This window comes from Trematosphaeria pertusa, assembly GCF_010094035.1.
Source record: "Trematosphaeria pertusa strain CBS 122368 unplaced genomic scaffold BU26scaffold_1, whole genome shotgun sequence".
Taxonomy (NCBI): Eukaryota; Fungi; Ascomycota; class Dothideomycetes; order Pleosporales; family Trematosphaeriaceae; genus Trematosphaeria; species Trematosphaeria pertusa.
In genome coordinates this window covers 263,034-283,143 of record NW_022987212.1, presented here as the reverse complement: position 1 = coordinate 283,143, position 20,110 = coordinate 263,034, and the positions used below count along the sequence as shown (strand labels likewise).

The 20,110-nt window shown below is 51.5% G+C and overlaps 10 protein-coding genes across 10 annotated transcripts; 5 read left to right on the top strand and 5 right to left on the bottom strand.

Moving 5' to 3' along the window:
* Window positions 1-1,125: 1,125 nt before the first annotated feature.
* BU26DRAFT_526302 (uncharacterized protein) lies at window positions 1,126-1,999 on the top strand (the record flags this gene model as incomplete). The annotated part of the gene is made up of 4 exons (XM_033830691.1): window positions 1,126-1,198; window positions 1,242-1,326; window positions 1,376-1,800; window positions 1,854-1,999. The coding sequence occupies 4 exons, from the start codon at window positions 1,126-1,128 to the stop codon at window positions 1,997-1,999; spliced, it is 729 nt and encodes a 242-aa protein (XP_033690597.1).
* A 53-nt stretch (window positions 2,000-2,052) lies between these two features.
* Window positions 2,053-2,853, bottom strand: BU26DRAFT_557105 (uncharacterized protein; the record flags this gene model as incomplete). Its single annotated transcript, XM_033832420.1, has 1 exon — window positions 2,053-2,853. The coding sequence occupies one exon, from the start codon at window positions 2,851-2,853 to the stop codon at window positions 2,053-2,055; it is 801 nt and encodes a 266-aa protein (XP_033690596.1).
* An 829-nt stretch (window positions 2,854-3,682) lies between these two features.
* BU26DRAFT_526301 (aldo/keto reductase family protein) lies at window positions 3,683-4,853 on the top strand (the record flags this gene model as incomplete). Its single annotated transcript, XM_033830690.1, has 4 exons — window positions 3,683-3,747; window positions 3,912-4,377; window positions 4,420-4,653; window positions 4,716-4,853. The coding sequence occupies 4 exons, from the start codon at window positions 3,683-3,685 to the stop codon at window positions 4,851-4,853; spliced, it is 903 nt and encodes a 300-aa protein (XP_033690595.1).
* A 675-nt stretch (window positions 4,854-5,528) lies between these two features.
* Window positions 5,529-5,919, bottom strand: BU26DRAFT_512555 (ribosomal protein S14; the record flags this gene model as incomplete). Its single annotated transcript, XM_033827406.1, has 3 exons — window positions 5,529-5,598; window positions 5,668-5,773; window positions 5,857-5,919. Coding segments are annotated over 3 exons (178 nt in total), but the record flags the coding sequence as incomplete, so codon positions are not given.
* A 618-nt stretch (window positions 5,920-6,537) lies between these two features.
* BU26DRAFT_512552 (uncharacterized protein) lies at window positions 6,538-8,082 on the top strand. Its single transcript, XM_033827405.1, has 2 exons — window positions 6,538-6,909; window positions 6,955-8,082. Exons 1-2 carry the CDS (start codon window positions 6,884-6,886, stop codon window positions 7,949-7,951), a joined length of 1,023 nt encoding a protein of 340 aa, XP_033690593.1. The 5' UTR covers window positions 6,538-6,883; the 3' UTR covers window positions 7,952-8,082.
* Window positions 8,083-8,234: 152 nt separating this feature from the next.
* BU26DRAFT_573331 (FAD-binding domain-containing protein) lies at window positions 8,235-9,785 on the bottom strand (the record flags this gene model as incomplete). Its single annotated transcript, XM_033834301.1, has 2 exons — window positions 8,235-9,197; window positions 9,252-9,785. 2 exons carry the CDS (start codon window positions 9,783-9,785, stop codon window positions 8,241-8,243), a joined length of 1,491 nt encoding a protein of 496 aa, XP_033690592.1. The 3' UTR covers window positions 8,235-8,240.
* A 1,517-nt stretch (window positions 9,786-11,302) lies between these two features.
* On the bottom strand, window positions 11,303-13,066 carry BU26DRAFT_408307 (MFS general substrate transporter; the record flags this gene model as incomplete). Its single annotated transcript, XM_033822894.1, has 3 exons — window positions 11,303-12,247; window positions 12,298-12,699; window positions 12,752-13,066. Coding segments are annotated over 3 exons (1,662 nt in total), but the record flags the coding sequence as incomplete, so codon positions are not given.
* A 1,186-nt stretch (window positions 13,067-14,252) lies between these two features.
* BU26DRAFT_387167 (HET-domain-containing protein) lies at window positions 14,253-15,299 on the bottom strand (the record flags this gene model as incomplete). Its single annotated transcript, XM_033822657.1, has 1 exon — window positions 14,253-15,299. A coding segment is annotated over one exon (1,047 nt), but the record flags the coding sequence as incomplete, so codon positions are not given.
* A 736-nt stretch (window positions 15,300-16,035) lies between these two features.
* Window positions 16,036-17,044, top strand: BU26DRAFT_3483 (uncharacterized protein). The gene is made up of 4 exons (XM_033822412.1): window positions 16,036-16,242; window positions 16,318-16,571; window positions 16,627-16,957; window positions 17,009-17,044. The coding sequence occupies exons 2-3, from the start codon at window positions 16,319-16,321 to the stop codon at window positions 16,869-16,871; spliced, it is 498 nt and encodes a 165-aa protein (XP_033690589.1). The 5' UTR covers window positions 16,036-16,242; window position 16,318; the 3' UTR covers window positions 16,872-16,957; window positions 17,009-17,044.
* A 94-nt stretch (window positions 17,045-17,138) lies between these two features.
* On the top strand, window positions 17,139-19,848 carry BU26DRAFT_557098 (uncharacterized protein; the record flags this gene model as incomplete). Its single annotated transcript, XM_033832419.1, has 3 exons — window positions 17,139-17,789; window positions 17,839-18,009; window positions 18,070-19,848. The coding sequence occupies 3 exons, from the start codon at window positions 17,139-17,141 to the stop codon at window positions 19,846-19,848; spliced, it is 2,601 nt and encodes an 866-aa protein (XP_033690588.1).
* Between the last annotated feature and the right edge of the window lie 262 nt (window positions 19,849-20,110).

Genomic DNA, 20,110 nt, shown 5'->3' with positions numbered 1-20,110 from the left:
CGGATGATAGCCAAGGCAGGATTATAAGGCTACTTAAACGCCTTTTGAGGCTACCATGGGGGTTCAGACGGATGCGATCCCTAGCTTACGTCCTTCGTCTCCTTGATCAGTGATCGAGGTTTGACACGCTTCGGCTGAAAGTTGGTGTGGCAACTGGGGGCCAAAAGCAAAGTGTTGACGGGGAGTACCGTACGACTTTCGAAGCCTCAGCGGTTGCTTTGTGTCCAAAAGAACGGTGGGGGAGCGTATAGCTAACCAGAAAAGACGTTTGAAACACAGAAGAACATGTTGAAGGAAGGAATGAAACTCCAAGCTGCGCAATCCTCTGCACTCCGCAAACTCGGCATTAAGTCTCGACGTGAAATGCAGGGCGGGAGGCCTGATGTTCGACGAGGCTAGAAGCACTCGTGGGTCTCCCTAGTTTAGTCTACGCCAGCTCGTGTGCTAAACATATCGAAGCGTGCTGCGTTCCGTTCTCTTCGCCTCCTGTGTGGGACATTGATGGCGAGATCCTGGCTGTGTTATTCGTCCGTTCGTCTGTAGCGGCTTGGTGAGGAGGGATTGCTAAGCGGGCTGAGGACGCGTTCGTGCCGGGGGTTTTGGGGGCCAAAAGGTAGCCTTCCGTCCTGTCACATGTGGCGGAGTCGCGAACGTACACAAGGATAAGGCAGAGCGCTCTCGCTGGGCTTGCGCTACTGATGTTGAAGTACTTATCTGAGAAGCAGAGTCATGACAAGCGGGCGTAAAACGCGCTGCGTAAGTCATCCATTAGCGGCACAGCAATAAGCGGACGAATGAGAAACGTTGAACCTCATGCTGTCGTCGAAATAAGCTCTGCGGACGGGTCCTAGCCAGCGTTCAGATGTTCTGGAGGAGCGAGCGGAGGCTTGAGGCTTGCAGGAGCGTCCGTGGTGTTGAGGCTCTGAGAAGAGGCGACAGCCGTACCGCTTCGAGCTAGCAGCGTCTCCACTTTGCAGTCCCGATGTCTCGTCTAGGGTTCGCAAGGCGTACCGTATTACAAATGCTAGGACGTCAGCGCTGAATCAAATCTCTCTTACCTCAAAACACCTTCTCTCCACCATCAATTGCTTGTAGAAAGGGTGGCAGATCGTTGTGCCCTCAAAAATGTCTCAAGTCATCCTCTACGACCTTCCGAGCAAACCACCATGTAAATCATGGTCCTACAACCCGTGGAAGAGTAAGTATACATTAGCTAGGAAGGCTTACGCTGACAGCTTCAGCTCGCCTGGTTTTGAACTTCAAGGGTATTGACTACAAGACTGAATGGGTTGAATATCCTGATCTGGTGCCCACGCTTAAGGCTCTGTAAGTTGATCTCTAAACCAGCAGGCGAAGGTATTGACGCCGAGAAAAGCGGCCTTCCGCCCAATGACCCGACCAGCCCTGGCTACTTTTCGGATTACACTAGCCCCGCGATCCGTTATGAAGACGGGACGTATTCGATGGATTCGCGCAAGATTGCGGACGAACTCGAGAAGCGTCATCCGACACCTTCGCTCCACTTGGACAATCCCATTATCCAGCAGGTTGTAGACGTTCTTCCCAAAATTTTTGAACCTCTTCGACCCCACCTAATCCCCAAGGTCCCGCGGGTGCTGCTGAACAAGTCTTCGGCCGACTACTTCGTGCTAACGCGGGAGGAGCGTTTGGGTATGCCATTGTCGCAAGTGGAGGCCGAGAAAGCCAATGAGCAGTGTTGGGAAGCAGCAAACCAGCCGGCCAAGGAGATGGCGGATCTCCTCAAGAAGAACGGAGGGCCGTATTTCCTCGGACAGACGGGTAAGAATTCGATATCTATATGAGAAATCTGACCGCTAAGCTGACTATCGTAGTGTCGTACGCCGATTTCATCTTCGTGTCGATGTTGCACTTCTTGAAGCGCATAGACGAGAAGATATACAAACGGTTCATTGAGTTGGACCCCTCGTTTAGCCGAGTCTACGACGCCTCGAAGCAGTGGTTGGAGAAGGATGATTAGGGTGTCATTCCGCTAGTTCGAATCGGCATCGTAGCAAGCCACGGGGCCGATTTTCATAGAGAAACAAGATGGTCTTGCAACTCCCGATTTCCCGGTGTGGTGTCTCCATTTGCTTTGGCTGCCTCTTTGTCCGCCTTCTTCTGGGCTCGTTTGATGCGCGCGCGTTCCCTTTTCTCCTTTCTCATCTGCCTCTTAGCCTCTATGTACTCTTGATTATCCTTGGGGGCATTCTGCTTCCTCTTGATACCCTTCTTTGACTTCGGATTTTTCTTCTTCTCACTAGCGCCAGAGTCCTCCAAAGGTAAAGTATTCTTACCCTCCACCAACTCGATAGCCCGGACCAGAATGTCGCGATCCCCCAGGAAAGTAAGCGTCTGAATTGCTTCTTTGCAGGGGAGAAACTTAGGCTCGTATCGAGCCTCGCCGGGTAGCTTCTCCGCTTCGTCGTCGTCGGCTTCTAGAGCTGCGATAAACCACCAAATGATCTTGACTCCCTGCGGGCGCTTCAAGTCCCTAATCGTACACATGAAAGGTTCCATGAGGTCATCATAGACTTGAGCCTTGTCTTTGAAATTCGGTGACTCATGAGCGGGGGTGGCTCTAGTAGGCATAGTCACCGGGAACAGGCGACAACGGTGTCCCGTTTCTTCCCTGACTTCCCTCAACGCAGCATCTCGCCGAGCTTCTCCACAGTTGCGGCGGCCTTTCGCAAGGTGCCACTCCCCGGTGTCTCGTACGCGGATTAGGCAAATTTTCTTGTCCAGTGGGTCCGAAAGGTCGAATAAAACGGCACCGCAACTCTCCACGAATTGCTCGGAGGGTAGTTGACGCGTTGGAACCCTGGATTTCGCCATGCTGGGCAACTTGCTGGTAGGAGAGAGAGATCCCTCAGGCAGCCGGCTTCCGCGGGATACCTGGTCGGAAGACGCCAATCGCGGGTACAGAGATTGGCCGCGAACCGCTTTTCCTGGGAGCATGCACTGGGCTGAGATGTCCTGCGGTGCTGGCAAGGTGGTGTAGACATTAGGTAGCTGCCAAGCCATCAGAATTATTTTCAGTTAGCGTCGTCGCGCGAGCACATGACTCAGCACCGCTCTCAATCCTCCCAACGATCACAGAGACTCCCATAGGTCAGTAATTTGTTCTGAAAATCGCGCATCACTGGCGGAGATGTTCATTTTCTCTAACTAAATGATAGACGCTCTGGAAACCCCGCACATACGGTCTACCCTGGTCCCTGAGTACCTGGAGTTAGGGCGAATCCGTCCCAACATGGCAAGCTATCTTCCACGCCAACAAGGTGTACGTACAAGCCAAAAAAAAAAATTTTTAAAAAAAAAGGGATACCTCAAAAACCGGGAGAGGGGCTTTCCGATGATGACCGCCCTCCCAGAGTCTCTTCCGATACCCTGATGGCTTTCGGAATATATACGACGTCATCGACGGCAACGCGGGCAGAATGGAGGGCAAAACGTAGCCATGACGCTGGAAGCTAGCAATACGAGAGGGAGGCATCGACAGGTCATATTCTTATGACAGTTAGTTACCATCATCGCGTAGGCACTCTTCATAAAAATGATTTCTCGCAGGGTTTCTTTCCGATTTCTTCACAATGCGACCAGCAGAGTATCTCGAACCAATTTACACTTTCAGCCTCGAATGCTAAGCACGATATAAGTCAGAATGGGTCACAACGGCACAATGTTCACGCTGAATACTGGCGCAAAGGTTCCCGCTCTCGGCTTTGGGTACGTACGCATATTCAACATCTCTATTTCCGCTCCGGAGAGGACTCGTGGAGACCTTGAACAGATGAAGACGAAAGCGAGTCATGGCGATCATCATCCCGCACTCGTCTTCTTTTAGTCGTTGCTCTTGCGATGGAGAACATAAACTAATATAACATTCGCAGCACTTGGCAAGACAAAGATGCCCAGGAACCCGCAGTCACCATAGCATTGAAGACGGGATATCGCCACATTGATACAGCCCGCATTTATGGAACAGAGGGTGCTGTGGGTAACGCCATTAAGAAGTCCGGCATTCCGTGCGACCAGCTATTCATCACCAGCAAACTTTGGAACAATGCTCATCATCCGGACGATGTCGAGAAGCATCTCGACGAATCACTCAAGGATCTCCAGACCGATTATCTCGATTTATTCCTAATGCATTGGCCATCCCCTTTCGCCCGCGGCGATGCGATGTTTCCCAAGGATGATAATGGTAATCCATTGATGGGGGACACGGACTATGTGGACACGTACAAGGCCATGGAGAAGTGCATGAAGGCTGGAAAGGCTAAGGCGATTGGCATCTCAAACTTCAGCAAGGCGGAGGTTGATCGCCTTTTGAAGGAGACGAATGTGGTTCCTGCCGTCCATCAGATGGAATGTCATCCATGGCTCCAGCAGAACTAGTTCACCGACTTCCACAAGCAAAAGGGGATTCATGTGACTCATTACTCGCCATTTGGCAACCAGAACAACATCTACGATTCTGGCAAAGACATGGGCAAATTGATGGACAACCCAGTGCTCGTGGAGATCGGAAAGAAGCATGGAAAAACCGGCGCTCAAGTGGCTTTGGCTTGGGGTATTGCGAAAGGCCATTCGGTCATTCCGAAGTCGAAGACTGAAAATCGCATCAAGCAGGCGAGTTCTCCCTTCCACTTTAGCTTCTCGCAGGGCTGTGCTAATGTTGTATAGTGCTATAGAACTTCGAGGGCGACTTCACGCTTCCTGAGGAAGATGTGGAAAAGGTCGATGGCATCGACAAAAAGCTTCGCTTCAATGACTCAAGTCAGAGCTTTGGGTGGAACTTCTTCGCTGACTTGGATGGAAAGAAGCAGTGAGCATACTAGGATTAAACCTGGTTTCCTGCCATGAGCTGGAAGGTCCGGCTAGTTTCTATCACTCTAGTATAGTCGCCACGCGATACGATTTCTGGTGGAATTGGCTAGTACGGGAGGGCGTGGAAGAGTCATATACTTGAACAGTGTGCATTAACTTTGGCATCAGCTGTGTCCGTGGAATAGCAATCATCAATGCCAGAAGCATGATGAACCATTGTGCATGCGATTGGTGCAGAAGGTTGAAAAGTTGCGATGGGATTCGCGTACCGATGTGTATATGACCTCATTTGTGATAAGCAAGATATCACGGCGAAGAGCGACTTAGTGACGACTATCAGGAACGGCAGTAGGTTTCGGGGAAAGGGGCTGGTGGATTGGTTCGATCCGGTGAGTTTTTGGAGTGTGCTGGGCTATCGGAGTGGCTAGATTGAGTAGATTCCGGATGGGCATCATGAGTATCGGAGGGAGATAGACAAGAGGACAGTGATGCACGAGGGAATGCATGAGGATCGCTGAGCCGATAGGTGATGGACGGACTAGCAGACGAAGGCTAGAGGGTGAATACGAGCTGATACTTGACACTGATGGAGGGAGTGATAATTCTCTAACCTGCCTTACAAGGTAAGAGGAAATCAGCTCTGTAGCACCTTTTGGCGTTGCATCCATCTGTGACCTCCTTCTTTGAACGAGCGTCTCTCATCGTTCCACCCCTATATCACCATGTAGTCGCACATCGCTAACGATACTGCAACTCACCATCAGCATACACCCTCGTTCTCGCCTATCACCTCACTTTAACTCAACCTGTACATACCTTGACGAACCCGATATCGGCAGCCTTCTCACGGAACGCTTGCCGACTCATATTCAAGCCATATTTGCGGATCACCCCCGCTTTCTTCTTGTCACCTGTAACGCGACTACCAAATCAATCAGCGCATCTTCCCCTCTAGACAGGCACCGTAGGCGAACGTGAAAGCGAATGGGAAGGGTCGAGACGTACCAGCCTCTAGAGCCCTTGCCGTAGTCGCGCGGACGAGAGTACCAGACCGATTCGTGTGACATGTTTAGGTGCCGAGTAGCCGGTGGATATGGGCAGATGCGATTATCGAAGAGGAGAGAATTGTGGATTGCGAGTATTGAGTGTTCGTGCGGAGGAGGCGAGAGGCAAGGGGATTTTGGAATGTGCGTTTGGTGTTCAGTACCCTGATGGATACCGACATAGTTGCATCACGTGCTTCCTCTGCACTCTTCTTCTCTCCTTGCAACCTCATTCAGAACGTGCCGTGGAGCGTGGAGACATGCTAGATGATTCCGAGCGCCGTAGATCGCGTCGGGTGGCTGTGTCTCTCCGAGGCAAGCCCCTCGTCTTCAGCTCCCCAGATTGGCCAGGCTCGCAAAGTATTCGTTTCCGCCAATAACATCACATCGAGCTATGCCCATAAAACCGAAGCACACGACGTTCGGCGCGAGCGTTCAAAGGCGAAATTCAGTTTGCGCCGCGGCACCGTCCCGCTCCCGCTTGTGGCGTCACCCACAACAGCTGAAGCGCGTCCACGCGCACCGCTAAAGTCGGACGGCGTAGCTGGCTCCCATCACTCGTGGACCCTTTGTGGAAATCCGGGGTTGATCGATCGCTTGCGTCTTCCAGATTCGGATCTTTGAGCATCGGCCTATACTGCGATTGGTGTGAAACAATTAGAGTTGATCGGACCTTTTAATCTAGGCTCCGTGAGTGGCTGCTCCGGAGGCCTAGGACAGGGATAGGCGGGAGGAACGGGAACGAAGATATAGAAACGAGCTGTCTTCCACATTTCACGTCGAGTAGGGTATTTTTCTTCTTTCCCATACTTATTCTCCAAGTCGGGCCTGTGTTTCCCATTTCTTCATGCCCTTGTTCGTTGTCGAGTAGCTCATAGCCTCTTAATCTTTGTGATGCCCATGGATATTCTACCAGCGTCTTTTCGGCCAAGTGGTCGAACTCGTTTCCAGTCTGTAGAAGACGGCAAGCCAGATAGTAGCACCGAATCATGGTCGAAGAGTGCCGCCATAGCAACTGTACGCATTAGCACCATCTCTACTTGGGCTACCCCCAACTAACACTAGCGCAGCCGGCTGCAGACGACAAACTCGCAATCTTCAGGCACCTAGTCGGGATCCATAGCACGCGCTCCTTCGCACCCTCCACTTCCGCAGGAATCCTGCCTGACCTCTCTCACAACAATCTCCATTTCGACGGGCGCGCGGCACCGAATCTCGGAATCTATAATCGCATCGTGCACCGCGAGCAAGCGGCAAAAAGAGGCTACAAGTTTGCTTCTATCCTCATAAACTCTTGTCTCGGAATTCAAGTCATCGTCGCCGCCGCGTTGACAGCGATGGGCGCCGCGAACTCCTCACACGTCTCGATCACCGCATTCGGCGCGATAAATACAGTCATAGCAGGTATTCTGACGTATCTGAAAGGAAGTGGTCTGCCGAGTCGGATACGGTACTATGAGAATGAGTGGAAGAAAGTGCGGGAGTATATCGAGCAAAGAGAGCGTGACTTTAGTCGGCCGAACTGTACACTCGATGTGTACGAAGTTGTGGGGGTAGTCGAAGCCATGTACGAGGAAGTGAAAGCAGATATCCAGACGAATAGACCGGACAACTATGTCAGTGTCGGCGAGATCCGGAACCGAGCTACGACAACTACGTATCCGCAGATCCCAAAGCTGAGCAACTTGACAGGAACAATGGGCGCTCAGGAGAAGAAGTTCAAGGAGTTAGAGATGAAGTATGGGCATAAGATTACAGAGTTCTTGGACGGACTGGCGAGGAAGGAAGAGGAGAGACTGAAGACGATTGAAGGAGAGCTTAGAGCGCGGAAAGAGCAGATGGGCCAGAAAGCGGAGGCATTTGAAAAGGACATCGAAGCGAGGGGTACAAGATTCGTAGAGTTGGAGAAGGAGGCGGAGAAGGGCATCGCAGCGAAAGGCTCGATGCTTGTAGATTTCGAGCGGGATGTGGAGAAGGAAGGGGAAAGGACCGGGGGGAATCTAGCACGGCTAGGGCGAGAAGCTCAGGACGAAATCCGATTTCATGGAAGAGGCTAATGTGTAATGGGAATCAATGCCGAAGCTGTTGTGCTTTCAACAGGCGTAGAGGAGTGCTTGCGTTGAGGGGAACCTTGGAAAGTGGTTAGATAATAGTGGAATCCTTATGACGTAAACTGCGTCAAGCGTGCTCCAAAGTACGCACCCATTTTCATCTCCCGCGCTGGCATCCTCCAACCAACCATCACTGCAACAGTCCAGACGCCTCTGCCCCCACTACCGCGAAATTACAAAGCGAATAACAAGTACAATAGGAGGTTGCAGAAGCCTTCTCTGAGCGTCACTTCAATCAGGGTCTCCAGCCTCCCGTCCTAGTCCGGAACATCCCCTCCGGGTCCACATCCTCTTGTACTGACCTCGCTAGTGCTCTACTCTCCGGCCGCAGCCGTCCCCAGTAATCCTGACGATAGAAACCATAGTTCATCATAAGCGGCAGATATGCCTGCTGCAGCGTCCCGTCCGCCTGCCATGCGAGCACCCGATCGCGAACGCCCGAGTACGTCGCCTCCATCGTGTCGGCCATCTGGTCATAATTCGGCAGCGAAAGGAAGGCATAATTCATTTCGATAATGATACGGTCAACATCATCATCGGCATCGATAAGGTCGGGGCTCCGAGCACGCGCTTCGCGGGCTATAGCCTTGGGGAAGGGCTGCCACGCAATGGAGGGTATGATACCAGGCTCAAGAAGCGTCGTGGCGGTTATGTTGCGCCACCAGTTGTGGATGCCTTCCATAACTTCGACTTCATTCTCGGAAGACGGGAGAGGAATGGTTTCGGTCGCGATTTGCACCACTTCCGCCTTGACGATGACCCAATTGCTGCCAGCCATGAGCGATGCGTATGTTTGCTCCATGCAGGTGTTGAGTAACGGATCAGCCTCAATGAAGTCGTCAAAGATACCAGCCGGAGGAGTCGGGCCGTCGTAGAAGAGGAAGATGATCCAGCTGTCAACGACGTTCACATTCGCGCGTTCGGCGGTCACGATAACCGCCGCCTTTGGGTCCGTGTTTAACTCGGTGAAGTCGCGGACTGCCTTGAGCAATTTTTTGTCATTCTCCGGGGTCCTGAGGTAAACCAGATTGCCTCCCCAGATGTTTGCTTGCGGATGCGCTTGGAGCCGATAGTTTGTGACGATGCCGAAATTGTTCCCGCCGCCCTTTAGCGATTTGAATAGGTCCGGGTAGTTGTCCTTATTGACATGGCCGATAGTGCCGTTGGCGAATACTATCTCATACTCTAAGACCTACGATTTTGTCAACACAACTCAAAAGAGCTAGGATTTCAGGAGGAGGCATACCTGGGATGCGGCCCAACCATACTGGGCAGACATGTACGACAATCCGCCACCCAGCACCAGGCCACCAACGCCTGTGTTTCCAATCCGTCCACCGACAAACGTCCACCCGCTACCCTGTAGCTTCGCGGCTATCCCGTCGAGCCGATTTCCCGGCCCCACATCTACGACACCGGTCGCCTGGTTTAAGTTCGCTTGATCCAGATGCTCCGTGCAGATCAATGGTCCGCCATCCACGCTCGAGAAGTAATTGTTGGGATTGTGTCCGCCAGACTTAACAGCAAATTGCTCGGTAGTGTTGGCGAGAATTTTAACGACTGTAGAGACTTCCTCGACAGATTTGGGGAAGATGATACAGGAGGGAAGAAGAGCGCTGCAAGATGTCGACCAGTATTGCGTCTGCTCTTCAATGTAGGCGAGGTCGAGCTGCCGGGTTACGTTGATGTAGCCCAGGGCTTCGACGGAGCTGCATGTGTCGGCATAGGTGAAGCCGGCAAAGAGAAGTGATGACGCGAGGATTGCGAGACGTAACAACATCTTGTGCTGCAGACAAGAAACGATGGTTGAAGGATTCTGTGCTACTCCTTCTTTCAAGGCCCTTTGGAATGCTTCTTATCCTTCATCGACGTCGTCCCAAGCTCCAAAGCCGCTGACGTACCTTTCGGCATTCCCTGGTCTTCACGAAGAGAAAACACGAAGTCGTTTAAGCAGCCAAGGATACTCCCGGCCTATTCGACTCAAGGAGAGCACACCGAAAAGTTACACCGAGCCAATGAAGGAACCGCACACAGCATATTTTCGGCGGAAATGCTCGCCAGGACAATCTCTTCCCACCACCTATGTATGCTGAGCACAGAGCCGAGTCCCCCTAACAAAACCGATCTAGAAATCCAGGAACAACCCCTGATTCCGGCATTCAACACGCCCCCTTTGCTCCTAAATCCGTAGCCACAAACGTCATATCCCTTCCTAAACCAGAACTTCGCCCTTATTGTCCAGCGTACCGGCTCCCACAACAGCCCGTATCTGCACGAATCCCTCCGCTCTATACCTCGTATTCCTACTCGGCGCCATCCGACCTGGGATTGCGGAGGTGGCGCCTGACAGGCTGCTGACGACCAGGTTTGCAGGACCCTGGACAAGAGCGGAAGGATTGGGGTTGGATTCAGGAACTCATCAAGCACGTGTTGGTGGGCGCCGAGCCGGCGGATGCGAGCCGGATAAAGGTGGCTTGCAGATGGTGGTGGTTCGGCTAGGGCGCTGTACGACGTAAGGCGTATTGAGGAGTGTATAGGCTGAATGCTAAGCATACGAGTTCTGCTGGGCAGGAGTACTCCTAATTACACCGATGCGGAAACGCAAGTGTCGATCACTTAGGAATGGCGATGGGGGATGGGATTGCTAACCGGATGGTACACGGAGGTTGAGAGTTTGGGTGCAGGGGCATGGTGTTGGATCTCGAGCGATGTCTTGGCGGTCACTCTCCCGTTGACGGGTATACTGAGATGGAAATTGGTTTGTCGGTCACCGTAAGTTTGGTACATTGGAGCTCTTCCCTAGTGTTATAACATCTAAATAATACCAGGGAGGCCCTCCATGCTTCCATCGTCAGGCCATCACCTTTCAGGACGTGTCAACCTTGTCAGTGAGGACTGTTCTCCAGCGAGCCGGCACATTCTGAGGGGCTTTCATTCTATTATTAGCGCAATTGAATACTCTCATACGCGTACATACCATCACAGCCATGATCCCTGATATAGTCTTCTATCTTGCGTCTGTGGCTTAGCATAGTCACCAACGTACTCTTTCTTGCATTTCGGCGTCGTCCTGTAATTCGGCATCGTCTTTCACGCGGGAAATTCTTACATCTATGAAGAGGGAGCAATTATTTGCGCTCAACTTGGGAGTATATTCGAAGAGCCGGAGGCAGCGATCTAGGACTACTGTCTGCGTAGACGAACGATACACAAGTATTAGGGAAATGGATATCAAGATTACTCCGGGACTTAGGCCCTCTCCGGCCTACATGTGTTTCCCTCTCAAACACTGGAGCCCTCCTCCACACTCTTCTCATTAATATGGTCCGCTTCATGGTGCAGCGTAGCGGCCACCTTTCCACTCATCAGATCGTCCGTATTTGGCGCCCACCAAGTCAGAATAATCGAAAGTGCAGAGAATGCAATCGTCGCCAAATAGACAGTCCTATATGCATCTGCACTTGCGTCCTGGTACGCCCTGTACCCAGTCGCCAGGATCTGGTCTGTGATCCCAGGTACTGCCTGTAGTGCCTGAGAGCCGAGCGACAAAGCTTGTAGGAAGGCTGGTACGCTGGCGGCCGGAAGACCGGCGTCGATCAGGGCCGGTGGAACCTGCGCAGGCACGGTCTCCCCCAGACGATTGGTCATGATCGAAACGTAGATGGCAACGAGAACAGCGCAGATAGCAGCGCGCACTGACCCCGCTGTTCCACCCGCAACACCGATTTCTCGCTGATCGCGGACAAGGATAGTGGCGTTAGCGAGGCAGATAGATTCGTTCCAACCGATGAAGACGCAACCAAGGAAGATCATAGCCATAGTGGTAGCCTCGTTGTCCGGATTCGCAACAGCCGCACAGCCCAAGAAGATACCACCAATGATGAACACAGTCATGCACTGGTATCTTGTCTTTCCGATGCGGACCGCAAGGAACCCAGCCATGACCTGGCCAGTAATGATGCCAATTCCGACGATGGTGCTCATGAACCCGACACGTATGGTTGCGCCGTTGCCATAGAGGACGGCTGCTTGGGCGGGCCAGACGATGGAGAAGGCATAGTAGACTCCTGCGCCGAGACCTAGGAGTACGACGGCGGCGACCCAGCGGCCGTTTAGGAAGAGATGCATAGGGATGAGGGGCTCTTTGATGGGTGCGTAGATTTCGTAGAGGACGAATACCACGAGGACGGCGAAGCCAATGACAATGGCCGCGATAACCGCGGCTGACTTCCAGGGGTAAACCTAGTGACAGTTAGTTGCAGCCCTTTGAGAAAGAATGAGGAGGTGCTTACAGATCCACCCCAGCTTAGCCCCATTAAGAAGACGATGAAACCTGCCGCAAACAAAAAGGTACCGATCCAATCGAAGTGCTTCAGCCAGTACATCTTGCTGCGGTTCTCATCATTCTTATGCTTGTCGTCGAAGGTCGGAGGGAAGTAGAACGCAGTCCAGCAGATGAAAGCCGCGATGTTCATGGCGAGCAAGAGCCAGTACACTCCGCGCCAGCTGACGCTAGGGTAGTGTGTCACAAAGCTCGCCGATATAACCGGACCAAAGCCGGAGCTTCCGTATGTGAAGGCGTAAAGTATTCCAATAGCGAGATACCGATGTTTCATAGGCACCAGTTCTCCGATGACGAAGTGGAAACTGAGTTGGGTGGCAGTAGCTGCCGCAAGGAGGACATTTCCACCAATCTAACACAAGGTCAGCCGTTGATGGTAAATGCTGGCTCTTGAAGTTACTGACTAGTGTAGGGATATCCTTTGCAGTGGCACAGACCGCGCTGCCCACAATGGCCACGACAGCACCACCAATGAAGAAGTATCGGCGTCCGAAAATATCGCTCAATCTTCCGACTGGGGACAAGAACACTGCTAAAACCGCGTTGTATACAAGCGAGATCCATACATATCGATCGTCTGGGCCGATGTCTGCGTTGATAGTGCCAAGAATTGGAGCAGCGAAGCCAAAGGCACCCGTACCACACATGATGGCGAGGCCTGTAGCAAGATAGCTTCCGATAAAAAAGCGGCTAGTATAGTACCCCTTTGGAAGCGCAGCATAGTCGAGTTCGAAGCCATGAATCTCGTTGGTAAGGGTATGATCGAGCTCATGCTTATCGTATGTCTCGGTATGAGTGGGCGCTGCCTTGATGGGTTCGTGCTTTGCCATGATGATTAGATCAGACAAGGAGAAGGCAGAGAAATGAGCAAGGTATGGAGGTGAGCCGGGCCAGTGTTATATTCTACTCTGGATAGATTTTCGTACCGGGTCCGGGGTCCCGGACGCGCGAAATGCAAACGCCATGTGGGAAGCGGATGCACGAAGCCCCTGGGCCTGTCAAAACAAGCTCTTGGGATGCGAGGTTCCAGACTCTCTTTCATCCAAGCACATAGCATAATGTGGGAGACGAGTCAAGGTGAGCGGCTTGGTTGGTGCGCCAAAGGGTGGCTGGACGCGTCTAGAATTGCACTCCTCGCGTGTGTTCGGCTGCCTAGAAAATCTGGGGGTGCTCCGCGCGGGGTTTATGAGAGGATTAGCTTATTCTAGGGAAATGGGGTCTTGCGGAGAACACTGGAGAGGAGTTCGGGGACCTCGGGACTGCATATCCGAAATGCCGGGTAACGTTTTGAAGATCCAAGCTTGAAAGTAGCGATTGTACGAGAACAAGATCGCTAGTAAGGAAGCCCAGCGAGTTATTCGCGCGGTAGCTGAAACTTCCTCGCTCCCGCGTTGATTGATAGGGCAGCGTGGAAAGCACTATGAGTGAGGAGCTCAACCAAGAGACTTGGGCGAATGATGGCTACTCGAAGACGAACATGCGCATAGCTCAGATGATACAGATCCTGCACTTTCCAGTCGAGGAGTCGTAGACTTCGCCGGTTGCATCGTCCCGCTCTGGAATCGTGAGCCTTTTCCATTCCCGGTCTGAGAGCGATGCCATCCCAACCCTGCAATACTGGTTGGACGGAGCACTAATGCGCTCCAAGACCAATCCTTTCCACAGCCAGGGAGCAATATTGTTGCGAACGATCGGGAGGAAAAGATGCTCTTTCCCAACTTCTTGTGCAAGCTTAGTGTCCAGTTCAATTTTTATGTCGTTGTCAAGTAACTTTAGCAATCCCTCCACGAACAAGCGTCCTCCGGTGACAGGACCCGTTGAATTGGAGCCAGGGTAGTCGATTTGGACGCGAAGGATGCGAATATGTATCGTGGCATGCGCATAGGAAGAGATATCCGGAGGAATTATCGTTCCGTCAACTGAGGCCCAGGAAAAGGAAGGCGCACGGTAGCACCGTGGCCGCTCTCTTCTAGAAGGCTGTTCAACACGCCATAAGAGCTGGGAGGTAAGGCGATCACCCCACAGACCTGCCAGATAGTCCGTTTTCAAGCCTGACTGAATCTTTGCTGCTATGCCGGCAATGGCGATTAATTTGTCCTCTGGGTATGTGAGGTTAGTCCGCGAATAGGCGCTCACCAGTCGGTTCCAAAGTGCGTGGATGGAGGCTCGAGCGAAAGGGTCATTTTCAGTGGACGGAAGCCCTTGCCCTCCATCAGGATGAAGGGTTAGGCTGCTCTTGTACCCTGCATACTGATGTGCTACAGGTAATGATGGTAGTTGATCCGGAAGGCGCTCGCTGGCTTCGCTCTCGCAGCACTCCCATAGAAGCTGTCGACGCCCAAAATGCAGGATGCGTGGGGATAAAATTCTTTCCTGAAGAACCCACCCTCTTTCCAACAAAGGTGCATCTAGTAACTCTGCTTCCCAGTGGTGTTCATGCGTGAGATGAAGTTCGAAGTCTCGGTGGGGATTTCGAATTGCGCTGGGAAAGACTGTGTGGGGGCACCGAGGCTTAAAGAGTCCATCGTTGCCGTCAGATGCGCCCGTGGCAGCGATGTTGCAATATGAATTCGAATATATCATTCCCATTTGCGGAGATTCCCGCAGCCAGTCGTCCTTTGAATCCTGCTGTTGTATGATACATAGACTGTCAATCCAGATATAACGCATTCCAAGGCACCGAGTAGCCTCGATGGCATCTTGGAATGTCTTAGAGAGAGCGTCGATGGGTATACCCTTCTTGAAGCATTCAAGATTCGATTCCGTAAGCTGCAGAAATTCGGATTTACCCCAGCAGTGACTGAGAGAAACATAACGCCCGGATATCGTTTCTTCGGCAGTACATACTAAGCGAGGAAGGCCAAGTACCTCTGCGCCAACGTCGATAAGCCGGGATGGATACCAGGAATCCGAAGACAAGATGCTGTTGCAGATCCGATGCTGCCTAGAGCATCGCCGTAACCATGTACGAGCAACGTTCCATGACTCGGAGGAGTTGGTCGTTTGACTCTCTGCAGCGTCAAAATACTGTACTGGAATTGCTCAGCTTTGTTCGAACTGTGTGAGCTTCCTAGATAATAACATACTATCATCAACGTTGGTCCTGCCGAAAAACACGGCCCATTCGCGTAGCTTGGGCCCAGGCCCTACGGTAGACAATCCAATAGTCACGTCCTTATGACTAATTACGGAGAACATGGTTCGTAGACCAGTATTCAAGTTCATCAGCGTTTGCTGTTGGGAAGCGTTCAATCGATCCCAGATAACGCTGCAGAGGTGGCAACCTTGGCTGACAGACGCTCGCCATTGCCACGTCGTTTTGTGGTATTCATAGTATCGATACAGGCCGTCAATCTCGATAGGGTGCTGTTCTCCAGAAAGGATGTTGTAGCACCTGGAGCAAAAGCTGCGTTGGCCTGTGAATCCGGGAGGCTGCGGGGACTTTATAGCCTTCTGCTCGAAATTCGACTTCGGCGCTGAAAAGTCCTCGACCGTAACACGTACCGCGAACGCCATTTCTGATACGAAGAAGAACCTCCTAGATACTTTTAAAGGCAAGAAGCTACTACCCTCGCATGATAAAGCGAAAGATGCGGGATTGGAGAGATGCTACTAGCACTAATGCGGAATAACGCCATTCCAAACCACCACCGACAAACTTTGGAAGCTCCCAGCCTCCAAGTCATCACCCACACCTCAGAACATTATTCGTTTGCCTGCTACGTGGCGCTGCCCCCTCTTGGCCCTCTCATGAACTCAGCTCTGTGCGCCACGGCGGTACGAGGGTTACGTTTTTCGCGACTGCGCATGAGAGGCTTTCCACGGCGTCTTCTATTGGATGCATTGCCTGCTCAAGCCCTGTTGTCGATAGGTCGACGCTGTTCGGGTTGCATATGTATGTCAGACGCACAGTGAAGATAAGCCTTCGCTCAATATGTTGGATAAAAGAAAAAGAACTTATTGGTTGCAGCATGTTCAGCTCGAAGTCTTGTACCCCAATGAAGCTTAGTCTTCACCAGCTTTGTAAGGATAACCTGGGAAGACGGCAGCGCAAGGCGAATATAGCAACGCCGGAATTGTTCAAGATACGCGAGCAGCCAGTCCATTTCTCCGACTTATATCGGAACTCGTCCGCTAATCATTGGCAATTCTCCTTTGGAGTAGTCTCTGAATCATGGAGGCAATCACCCCTCTCCATATACCCGCGGAAAGAACTAGGGGCCGGTAAGATATTTCACACTAAATACACGCTTTACATCTTCTCAAAGACCATGTTTAGAATCTTTATATTCCATCCGCCCGAATGTTCTCAAAGACAACTCTGGACTCAACAAGACGGAGAAATTGCTGCTCCTCGATGCTCTAACGCTACCTGCCGGGCTTGGCTCCAGAAAGATTTTAAGCCACCACAGGAGTTTCAACATTGCGCTATCTACGACATTCGCTGCCAGTCTAGATGGTACATGGATCCAATACGCACTAGAGAGTTTAAGAGTGGGTTTGATAGAGATTGTTGGGAGATAGAGGAGCATCTCAGCAAAACTCGACTTGAGCAACGAGCCCCAATAGTTTTCATTGTGCATGACCTTGCGGGCTATCACTTGAAAAACGTAAGAACCCATGGTATCACTACACTAGCGCATGTACTAAACCTCTGGTAGCTGATTGATATCCTTTGGGGAACGCAAGGGGAAATCAGATCTTGTACGCCGCAGCTTGACAGGCTGCTAGGTGTTCTCTTTCTTGGTAGGCCCGGTTTCTTTACTGTGGGCTTTTTACCCACGTGTTCTGATGAGAGTAGATCCGCCGACGTATCTGGATGAAGAACTGGATTGCAGACACTATTTGGAAGAGCATGTTCGGGATTTCCTACCGGAGCGATGGGCTCACCAAGATTGGAGAGAGAAACTTATACGTGTTGATCAACAGTTTGAGGCTTCGAAGGTTACGCACGGTTTCAAGTCCGACGTTTTGCCTAACGAACCGTCGTCCGCGACACCACCAGAGGACGAAGCTGCAGCAGAAAACTCGGGATCTCATCCACAAGCGGTACCTAGAGAACTCACAGCACATCCCAAGCTACGAAAGGTTCACAAAGTCAACGCATTGCAGCGGTTCCGGGACGCATGCAAGCGTGTGGAGCTGCTTTTCGAGGTTCAGACTCGAGGACTTCTTGTTCGGCACCCCTGCACTTCCCTTCTCTCGCACGACTTGGATTGGGCTGCGGTGCACGTTTCTTTGGAGCGTAAACGGCCATTCGATAAGTCTTCTATTTGCAAAATATACCATCCCGCCAATTACAATCCTAGTAGCTTTTGTAAGCTTCCCAATTCCAACCCCGGCAAGCCCTGGTTCTTGGAGGATCTTCCGCTCAGAATAAATTATCCCCAACTATCAGATTTCTGGCTGCATATCCCCGCCAACAATGAATCCTGGATGAAGGTCAGTTCGAAACTACTACTTTTTACGTACAGCTACGTAACATTAACAGGATGCAATATTGAAATTGACAGAAACAACGGTCATATCAGACAGCTGGCTGTACACTTCTCTCGAATCTAGTCTCAAAGCAAGACAGAACTTTCCGCATTCCCGATATATCCTACCAAATTTCGACATCCACGAAGATCGCGAATACAATGTTGCCAGTGTTTGTATAACTGTAAGTCAAGCACATAGCCCAGCAGTACCCATGAGTACCAGATGTTTACATCGCTCATAGATTCCGTACCTTCATTGGGATACACTCGAGCGGGCTCAAGCATACTGCAACCATGTCTGGCATGCGTATTCTCCGAGCGATAGCCAACCCCCATCAAGGGCAATTCCGCGCATTGCTAAGCTGCTAAAGCTTATGCAAACGAATAAGAACGTTACGTCGTCGTATCACCCACGTCGAACTCTGGACCAATTCTCGTACCCTCGCGTGAAAGATACAAGGGAACGCGATGCGGATCAAACCATTACGCGGCTCACGAAAAGAGACGATGTACAGAATGCAGCTAAGATGATCATGGTAGACCAGCTGTGGCTCTACCTTTTGGTCTTGGAAACCCAGGGCACAGCTGCGTCTGCTGTAGCGCCCCAAACAGCGGGACATGTTAGATCGGCCGTCGTCACTTCTTTTCCTGACACTTCATACGCAAGATCGGACAATGAAGGCCCGGACCCCTATAGCGCGGCAAGCATTCGTGACCGGGTTCTCGAAAAGCTTGAAACTGCGCAAGATGAAGAATACGAGGGAGTTCCTCGTGCGCCAGAAGTTGCGTCTACGATTCTATCTACCGCACTGCGTGAGACTCTATCAATCCGAGATGACTGGTCGCTGGATTTCCTGGAGCTATTCCAAGAAGCGATAGGAGAGGTGACGGAGAAACATATTGGCTTCTTCCGGGCGTTTGAAAAGTCCTTGAAACGGACCGAAAATGACTCCCAGTCCGAGAATTCAGCATCCGCGGAATCGGTTTCGGAACAGAAGAGAGCTGATACAAGGAGAGAGCAAGTGGCGTTGGGCCTCGAGATAGCCGATATCCTCGATGAGCTCAGTATGCTGAAACAACTCTTCGAAGTCCAGAACGGTGTTCTACGAAAGGGAGGCCAGGACATGCAAGAGAAACAGACTTCCCTTCTGCATCCCCTCCAGGAAGAGACAGAACGCCTACTGCGGACCATCAACAACGAGTACTTGCCCAAGGTGTTACGTATGATTGAAGATGTACATCGGTTACAAAGAAGCGTCTTGGACCTACTCGACCTCCAACAAAAGGAAGCAAGCATCGACGAAGCCAAATACGCGAACCAACAAGCTCTATTTGCAGGCAAACAAGCCATAGCAGCACAAGCGCAGGCCGACGCAACGGAAGCACAATCGCAAATCCTCTTCATCTTCACCGTCGTCACCATTGTCTTTCTCCCACTATCGTTCATTACTTCCTACTACGGCATGAACATCATCGCAGGCTTTGATAACGAAGGAAACATCGAAGCAAAGAACTACAGCATTTCAGATGTCCGGTCGGTTATTTGGAAGAGCTTAGGAGGTCTTGTCGGGCTTTTTATTGTTGTGGGAATGTGGTATTGGCTTGGCAAAGCGCACGCTGCATATAGGACAACGAGGAATTTGGTCAGGATGAGGGAGGAGGGCTATGTGCCTCCTAAACTAATCGACAAAGCGGACTCGGAATTTGTGAGGATGAAGAACTTTGATCCAAATGCAAGACTGGAGGTGTGGTGGTGTCCGCACTGCTGGTTTCGAGCTGCCTTATCCGCGGCACATAGGGAGCCGGAAGTACCACCTTCAGCGAATGTGGCTCATTCGGATGGATCCCGCTCGGCAGGTACTGTTCAAGGCTCGGGAGGGGTACCTAAACCAGGTTCAATACCTACAGCAGCAGCAACACCTACAGCAGATTCCGTACCTACAGCAGGAGCACCAACCCCCGGAACGAGAGCCAAGCTATTCCAGCGAGGAAAATCCAGGCGATCTGAGAGTGCCGTGTAAAGTAAATTGTATTCGTAGTCATCCTCAGACAATTCAATCAGTTTCGGTTAGTGTAATAAGGCTTGCGTCTTGCAAATATCCTTAACAGTGTCCTGCCGTACACATTTCGTGGATACTTAAGCCTAGAAACATTTGACAACTAAGCGTTCTGACTAGTGTATTGCTGTTCTCCAGGGCTAGCTCTGGAGAGGTGTACATATGGTGGCGTTCGAAGGGCAGGCACACATTTGACGTTTGCAACGTCGGCCAAGCCATCCGAACA